We start from the raw sequence: 8,931 nt of genomic DNA, 5'->3' as shown, positions 1-8,931 counted from the left end.
TCAATTTCCTGTAATTTTCCCTTAAGAAACAGAAAACTCCCTTCTGGAACTACCAATCTGTCTTCCAGCTTAAACCTTATATTTTTTGCAAAACCTATTGCCACTCCCTTGGCACTTTTAATTGGGGAATCTGCATAAAACCACATTGGATAATATCTGGAATTTAATTTCACATTTGATTCTTGCACCAAATGTGTCTCCTGTAAACAAAACCACTGAAGAAAATCTATGTTGAATTTCTTTAATTTCTTTCTAATTTCCATCGCCCGTTTTTCTAATATCTGTATAATTTGGGCATGTTTATCTAGTTTTTTTTTCCGTCTCCTCCACCCTTGATAATATTTGCCCCAGGTCTTTATGTAATTTCGCCAGTTTCTGTTTTAGGGATCTTTCAAGTCCTTTAAACATTTCTGCTTTAGTAGGCATCTGTGAGCTCTCCTCTTGTTCTTCTACTTTATCCATATCCACTTCTTCTTCCATATGTTGACTACTGTTAGCTATTTCTAGGGATAGTCTGGAACATTTCCCGACGTTTTCCCTCTCACCTCTTACACTTATTCCCTGTTGTCTCTCTAGAGTCTGTTTCTCCTGTGAGGGTATATATTTTTTAATTGACCCTGTTTGGGAAGCCTTAGGCTCTCCTCCCTTTGATAATTTGTTTTTCATGCTGTCAGGGGTCCAAGTGAGGGACGAGGCGGCTCCAGGTACTCTTCTGGGGAACATTGCACTCGACATTTCCCTCACACAATGAGTGGATTGAAGGGGGGGGTTCACTCAGCCCGTTTTCACGTGTCTCCAGCTGCCACAGTCCTGTGTGCAGGAGGAAGAGAGCCGGCGTCTCCCTTGCTCCAAGAAACGCTGGCTGGCTCCTCTGCCTCCCAGAACTCCCTTGCGGCAGATCACCTGATCGCCCGGTGTCCACTGAGCTGTGGGGAACACACAGTGCTGGGCCGAGAGCACAGGAAGACCCACCGCGATGGCTGCCACTCCCGGAGGTCCTCGGTCCACGCACCCCACCAGGAAAGCCCCCCTCTCCCCGGCTAGTTTCTCCAGGGCTTCCCGCACATCTCTCCCCTTCTCGGCAGGACACTGGAGGTGCTTGGGAGCCGGGAGCTTTCACATCGAGCTCCCACTCCAAGACATGGTCAGGCTCCTTCCTCCAATCTTGGTGTTTTGAATGTTTTTTTTGTAATGCCATTTTTAAGGGTCAGCCCCAAAAAAGTTCTAAATTCGGAAACTATGACTAGTTTTCATTCAAATAGCCTGGCAAGGTGTTAATTTGGGTGGGGGCAATTTACATTAAATTAGTTTGGTCCACAATCAAATTGTAGCAATCTTCGGTGAAAATGGGCAAAAAATAAATCAAGGGGCATTGTCAAGTTGGCCTTTTCCACCTGAACTCTGACTTTGGCTGTGAATGGGGGATACCAGGTACTGCTGAATCTGGGGGCTGCCAACCAGGATTTGCAAGCACTTCTGGAAGGCTTCTATGGGCTTTACAGGCTTGTTCCTGAAATCTTGGTGGCTGTGGGACACTACAAATGCTACCCACCTCACCAGCTTGTACTGCACTTATGGCACTCACCATTTCGCCATGTGACACAGCAGTGCTTTATCAGCTACCTGGGGTCAGGTAAGCCTGATCTTAGCAGGGACCTCTTCCTCTTTGTGTGAGCTCCCTGTCAGGTTTCCGCTTCTTTCTACAGGTTTGTATCTAAGGGATAATTGCAAGTGCCTTCTTTGTGTTCCCGCATTGTCCTCTGGTCTGCCTCATCTTCTTTCACGTTGACCTCTGGTCTGCTTTCTTCACCTCTTGATGTTCATCACCTTAAAAGAGTATAAAACACAGCAGATTATATGTTCCTTTCAACTATGGCAATATACACAGCGCACTGCTCACAGTTATCAATCTGCCCATTCTGGCTGCAAAATCATTGTAGGGTGCCCACTACTGTCTTGTAATACTCTCAGGCAAATATTTATATCTCCAGTGGAAATAATAAATCTGTGTTTCTCACTATGCTGTCCTGGAAACACTGACCTGTTAACCATTTGATATGACCGGACTGAACTTAACATTCCCAGACACTTGCTTCCACCCATTAAGCAAAGTTGGCCTAACAATCCCATCAGTATCCTCTCTAGGAACCTGCTCCACCTGGAAAAAAATGAAATAAAAGTCAGCAGCTACAAAACTTGTAGCTGCTGACTTTTAAAATACAGACACCTACCTGTCCTTCGGTCCAGCGGGTGCCCACTGCGCATGCGTGAGAAGTGCTGCGCTTTGTGAATGGCCCTGTAGTCTTCTGGGACCTGTCACGTGTCCCACAACACTACAGGGTATTTGGAGCAGAGAGCAGGAGACAGGACAGCTCTAGACAGAGAGCTGGGGACACAGCAGCTTCGGATAGAGGGCGGGAGTGGGAGCTGCCGGAATTAACTTTTCAGGTGTCCCAGCAGGTGATTGGTTGCTAAGACTGCTGTGTATCCTAGTAACCAATGTCCTACCTCTGCCCTCTGTGATAATGACAGCGGTGGCGGCGGCTGAGGTGAAGAACTGGCTCCTAAATGGCGGAAATATGGTGGTCTGGATGGGACAGTGACTCGGTCCGCATACGGCCCACAGTCCACCATTTAACGAAGGCTGCTCTATAGGCTATAGTCCATTTACATCCGACCACCCATAGAACTATCACAGGTCAACCCGTATCCGCTGTGTAAATGCAGACACAAACTGAATGGCCATTGCTATAGAAAACTGATGTCCGTCCCGGTTAGCTCTGATTCATCAGGGGATCTGTTCATGGATCCTCTACTGAACACAGCAGAGCTGCTATGTGTTAAAATGCCCTAAAATGTTGTAATATCCAGAAGTCCTTTCCAAGAGCTACTTGTTATTCTTCATCTGGCGTCTATTGGCTTTTACCATTGATCCAAAAATACCATTGAAACCAAAAATCCAATGAACAGCCTATACTCCTTAGGTGAAATAGTCTCGTCTACAAGGCTCTCCATTGTTTGCTGACAAAAGAAAAGCCCTTGAATCTCTGCTGATCCTTAGCTGTAATAGCCTCATCGTCGTCTGTGATTTCTTCCAGCTCTATTTCCTTTTTCTTCAATTTTGTAGTGGTCTGAAAAAGCAAAAGAGAGAGTAATTAGATCCACTAATAAAAGAAATGCCTCTATGACCTATGAGGGCCATTTCCACCTGTATGGGTCATCCAAATCCATTATTGCGAGATATCAGATATCAGCCACCACTGTGTATAAGCATGGATATGGATTTTCACTATTAGATTTGTGCAGACTCAATTCTGAAAGGGTTTATATTTGTCCCCTTATTTCACTTTACTCACTTTTCCTGAGTCTTCAGTTTGAGAGTCAGACTGAGAGCTCACCTGAGGTGTACCAGTTGCTATCCTCTCAAGGTCACATTTTCACACACTGTCTCCCAGCTCCTGAGTGCATAACAGCAGCAAAGCGATCTGCAACTCCTTCCCCCAGACTCTCAATCTGATGAGTCAGACTCCAAGTAAAGCTAAGATATGAAGTAAAAATGCTGCACAATTATAATAAAGATGAAATTTTCAGATTTTTTCATTAATCTGGGCTTGATTGTTTCCCTTTAAGCACAATGATTCGCTGTCTTACTAACACCCTTTATTGTGTGTGTACAGTGCCAGGCTGGGTGGACTGCACACTTACTGCTGAAATTTCTACTTACCTTCTTTTTTTGTGTAGAAAATGGGGGACTTGTCCCGTTCACATCCAGCTCTTCCCAATTTACGCCATTGAAAAATGGGTGCTGGTTGATGTTGTCAACGTCCACTTTGCGACGACTCTGGTCTTTGCACAGGAGCTGTAGAGGAAAAAGAAAATAGAAAAACATAAGATGGTCGCAATGGCATAAAATGCTAAGAGATTTATTTATAAAGACCTGTAGCTTCTTCTCCCCACAGGTCGCAGGAAACACTCCACATGGCGTTGGCAATTTATATCCTATCAATGAAATGCACAGCGCAATGTGGAGTCTGCGGTGTGTTCTCTGCATCATGCTGCAAAGAATACCTTGAAATGTCATGTGACAAATTTCCTCCACCTCCTAGCTCACTTTTTTTTTACAATCATTAGGATGAATGGGGCTCCAGTTTGTTCAGATCCCTATAGCAAGCAAAGAGTAAACTGCATTTGCAGAGCACACTGACTCATTAGATGAGCCTAAACTTTTCTTATCCCACTGGGACTATGTCACTACTTACCTTTTTCAGTAAGTCCAGGAGTTCGGGGTCAGCCTCTTCTGGATAACTTGGCTCCTCATGGCATATGGAATGTTTCACCTTCTTCGAGTCGTCGCCGTCGTAGAATGGGTGATATTTAAAGGCTGTCTCAAACAGAATTATTCCCAGTGAGAAATAATCTGCGATTTGGTTATATGCCTTTCCATCATGCACCTGTAAGAAAATCAGAGAGATTAGGATCAGAGTGACAAATCAGACTGGAAAGCAGAAGCATCTCTTAGAAGAAAGCTTCGCCCAGAAATGTTCAATTTGTAATATTGAATTAATGTAGAAGCAGCGGACACAAGCTAGATATTACACGCTGTCCAGTTTTACTGCCTGTGCACTCAGAAATGTAAGTGCAACCCTCTACCCCTGTTAGACACAACAACAAAGAAGAAAAACAAATTGGCAAAGCAATTTTATCCTAACACATTCACCTTAAAGAGGAGCTCCACCAAAAAGGGGAAGTTCCGCTTTAAGCCTTTGTTCCCCGCTCCCCATTAAGGATTGGCACCTTTGTGGAGCAGGGGGGGGGGGATTTGACAGGTACCCGCCCCCACTTCTGCTGCGATCGCCTAGGCGATGGGAAGCAGAAGTTGTCGTCCTACCCTCCTTCCCAGTAGTCTTCTGGGACACGTGATAGGTCCCAGAAATCTACGGGGCCGCTCACAAAGCACAGCGCTTTTCGCGCATGCGCAGTGGGCACCCGGATGTGAAGCTGCAAACTGTGATAGCCGGGTGCCCACACTGAAGATGCCGGCACCAGGGAGAGAAGACGGCTGGTGAAACCAGCGGTTGAGTACACCGCTGGACCAAGGGACAGTTTTTGTAGCTGCTGACTTTTATTTTTTTTTCCAGGTGGAACTTTGCTTTAAGATGACTGATGTCCTAGATAAAGATTACTTGAGTTCCAAACATTCCTGATCAATGGGACCCCCAGAAGTGGGTGGCTCCTGAGCTAAACTTCCAATCTCACAAAATAACTGAATGTGAGATTTCCGAAGTCTGATCAGGGCAGATAACTGATTTCCTTACATGTCACCCAGTTAGGGGAACCTTAAAGAGAACCTGTCAGCATAGATTATTAAACTTGTCTCAGTTCCAACCTTCTTTCTGTTCTGAAGGCTGCCAGTGTTCAACACCTCCAGGGCACACCAGACCTCCTTAGGGTCACAAAGAGATTTGCCAGCCGTGGAACAAGCACTGCTTCGGGAAGTCATTGGCTGCCTCCAGTGTCAGATGGGACCCTCAGCTGAGACTGGAAAATGCCAGACTGAAAATTTCCCTTTAATCTAGTCAATAATTGACCTATGTGTACAGGTTCTCTTTAATTCACCTCTAATCTGGTTGATAATTGCTCCTTATATACAGGTTCTACTTAAGGCCTAATCTAGTTGATAATTGCCCTGTGTATGGGCACATTGAACCAGCAGATGACTGGTCTTTTACTTACTTCTGGTGCCATATAAGTGTCTGTTCCGGCTCTTTCCTTCACTTTCTTGTTTCTGAACATATTGGTCACGGCTAGACCAAAATCTGCAATTTTCACATGACCAACATCATCTAGAAGGATGTTTTCAGGCTTCAGGTCCCTATGGAGAAAAAGAGCGTTAGCTCTGCAGTTCAGACAATTATCTCCCATATGTCCCAGTGTTACTGATCAATAGAGGGATCAACATTCACAAATCTGCCTTTCCTAGCTGCCCGTAGACAGAATGATTTGATCCAGGAAACAATGGTGTCTTCCCGGGACTGATTACACTGCTACTGTATGACCATTAAACAACCATTTTCATCTGAATTAATCAATCAGTCCTGGTGGAAAATTCAATCAAACCTGACCTAATGGGCCCTCTTCTTTACTTTGTAAGTGAAACATTAAAAGTGATCCAACTTGCGCTCAACCATTCTCTTATGTGAACTGCCAGCAGAAGGGCAGCCACAGACATTGGATGGAGAAGGATGAATGGGTAAGTGTGAGCTCGCCATCGATCTTTTCACAAATAGGATTTAGTAACAGTATAGGTGCTGAGGCAGCAGGAGGGGCAGATTGTAAAAATGATTAGTTTATTCAAGGTACTTACCTGTGCACTACACCTTTCAAATGTATGAATTGCAAACCGCAAAGCAGCTCCACTGCCAGACATCTGATGGTGGTGACGTCAAATGGTTGCTTGGTGGTGATCATCTTCTTCCGCAGGTCTCCTCCACCCAGGAATTCCATAGCAAAAAATAAGTAATTCTGGAGAAGCAAATACAGACAGGTCAGTGAATGAATTCAATAAAAAGGTCAAAATAAAAGCAGCAGAATATTTTCTACCAAAATACACTGCATGACATCTATGTCTGTCTATCGCTGCACAACCTTTGGTAACATGTTTCTGGTGTCTTTCCCTACATCTGACTTATCTCATCCAATTATATTTGAACTTCAGTCAGATATAAACCATCCCTTGATTCCAGTGATGTGTTAAGTAGGGATACCGAGTATTTTCATGAGTACTCGTGAAACTACTCCCGTTACCTTAACTGATACTTTGCGGCACGATTTGCGTTTAATCGATGCAAATTGAACCGCAAAGTTTAGCATGCGATTTGAACAGGAATGCGATTCCTGTCCAAATGGCATGCGGTTTCCCCACTGCTCCTGTGCAAACACACAGGAGCAGTGCAGGAAACCTTCCTACAGGCATTCCATGCTGAGTGTCAGTGGTAGGAGAGGAGAGAGCAGCTGACCAGTCAGATGCCGTCTAGCCCAAGCATTGCGGCAATGAGAGGAAATCCCTGCCACTTTCTCTCCTCTTCTACCACTGATACTCAGCACGGGATGCCTGCAGGGAGGTATACCTGCACCACTCTTATGTGAACTCGGGCTATGACAAGCCTGGGTTCACACAAGAGCAGTGGGGAAACCGTATGCGGTTTGGACGGGAATTGTATTCCTTCTAAAACTGCATGCTGTTCTGTGCGGTGCAATTTGCATCCATTAGCGCAAATTGCAGCGCAAAGAATCGGCACTCAGTATCGGCGAGTACTTGACCGAAAGTATCGGTACTCGTACTTGCTGATAAAAAAACCAGTATCGGTGCATCCCTTGTATTAAGTAAATCAGTAAAATTAGCCAAAGTCATTTTTATATTGGCTTCCCTTCCTCACAGCAGGATTCAAAATAGAAGAGGAACAGGTACCAGTGTGAGCCAGTCAGGCCAGATTGCATTACATAGTATTGCACAATGCAGTATGACGGTTGTCAGTGTAGGGGGCAGGGGAGACCACCAACCACGATTGTGTGAATACATACATGTGTCACATCTGCATATTTCCTGCCTGTCTGGAGTTCAGCTTCAAAAGCGGACAGACAGATGTCATAAAGGAATTTTTTTGTTACTGTATATATTTTCCTAAAATACTTACTTTTGTTTGAAATGCGCCATAGAGGTGAGTACAGAAAGGGCTGCTCTCAACCATTTCCAGTACTTGGCGCTCAATAAGGACGGAATCTGGGTCTTCATCAATTAGAAGCTTCTTGCTGACCAACTTCACGGCCACCAGGAGCTTACTGTCACGATGGGTGGCTGCCACGACCTGTAAGAAAGGGACAGTTAGTATATCATCTTTTCCACATACTCTAGCTGTAACATCATTACTAAACATTCCTCAATTTGTGTCTCTAATTACATTTCTTTTCCTCCTCTTTTTCTGTCATTTGTTGACATATTATCAACCTGCATTAGTGTCCTGTAGACATAACAAAGAGCCTCCATCGGTCTTTTTCATTACAGCAGGCTGATTCGTAGGTGTCATACCCCAAAACGACCAATCATAATTCACTCTGCAGAAATCAGACTTGTACATGGTTGATTCTGACTGCTTGCTGCACACCCTACCTAGTCCAAACTAGGTAAACCCCAACTATTCCACAAATGCTCCCTCTCCCCTCCTCCTACTTATTCTGACTAACCACTGGTAAGGACAGAATTAGCTCTCAAGATTATCCTGTTCACACATATGTGGTTTAGAAACTGTTCCCATAGAAGTCATTAGCCTGTAATCCGCACCTGAACCAGACCACACTGCTCAGAAATCCTACATGACTCTTTTTCAAACCGCACTGAAGCCGTACCACCAGTGCCCCATAGGAAGAAATGTTATTTCACATGTCATGCAGATTGGATGTGGTTCAGACCGCATCCAATCCACATATATGTGAACTGGCACTAATACAGTGATCAATGCTAAACATATACACTATTACTGTATTACTGACACTGGCTGGGAAGGGGTTAAACATATAGGGTGATCAGAGTGTTAACTGTGTGCCTAACCTGTGTTTTTGTGTACAGTGTTGGGTGTTTTTACTAGGCAATCTGCTATATTTAATTCCCTGCTTAGCGGGTAAAGAAAATCTAGCAGAGTGCCTCAGGAAGAACAAAGCTCTGCCTTGTTACATAGGCAAAGCTGTGTTCTGTCAATCTCCTCGGCAATCAACGGGTGACAGCGCTTATCCATTGGTGGCACTTGTTGATCGGCTTCTGCTGTGTCCAATCACAGCAGAAGCGGTGATCTGGCTGTGTGCATGCCCCCTACGGTGGTAGTGCAAAATCATTTATATACGTGATTTTTGCATAGAACATCCGCCCTGTAGCAGTAA

The 8,931-nt window shown here is 44.7% G+C and overlaps 1 protein-coding gene across 1 annotated transcript; it reads right to left on the bottom strand.

Annotated features, from left to right (window-relative positions):
* Nucleotides 1–2,101: 2,101 nt before the first annotated feature.
* On the bottom strand, nt 2,102–7,985 carry LOC149455946 (protein kinase C delta type-like). Its single transcript, XM_089685722.1, has 6 exons — nt 7,695–7,985; nt 6,365–6,522; nt 5,734–5,872; nt 4,260–4,451; nt 3,725–3,859; nt 2,102–3,131 (listed from the first exon to the last, which is right to left on the bottom strand). Exons 1-6 carry the CDS (start codon nt 7,932–7,934, stop codon nt 3,000–3,002), a joined length of 996 nt encoding a protein of 331 aa, XP_089541848.1. The 5' UTR covers nt 7,935–7,985; the 3' UTR covers nt 2,102–2,999.
* Between the last annotated feature and the right edge of the window lie 946 nt (nt 7,986–8,931).

The sequence above is a fragment of the Staurois parvus genome, unplaced genomic scaffold (assembly GCF_062004578.1).
Source record: "Staurois parvus isolate SC_StPar_1 unplaced genomic scaffold, SC_StPar_1.0 ptg000381l, whole genome shotgun sequence".
NCBI classification, from domain to species: domain Eukaryota; kingdom Metazoa; phylum Chordata; class Amphibia; order Anura; family Ranidae; genus Staurois; species Staurois parvus.
Note: the sequence above shows the minus strand (reverse complement) of the source record. Positions and strands in the feature narration are given on the sequence as shown.

Excerpts from the sequence above, each read along its gene's own strand:
- LOC149455946 (XM_089685722.1), bottom strand. The coding sequence starts at position 7,934 with ATGTTTAGTAATGATGTTACAGCTAGAGTATGTGGAAAAGATGATATA. Across the intron at positions 3,860-4,259 it reads TCCTGGACTTACTGAAAAAG|CTCCTGTGCAAAGACCAGAG; the intron begins GTAAGTAGTGAC and ends TTTCCTCTACAG. Across the intron at positions 3,132-3,724 it reads TTTCTACACAAAAAAAGAAG|ACCACTACAAAATTGAAGAA; the intron begins GTAAGTAGAAAT and ends TTGCTTTTTCAG.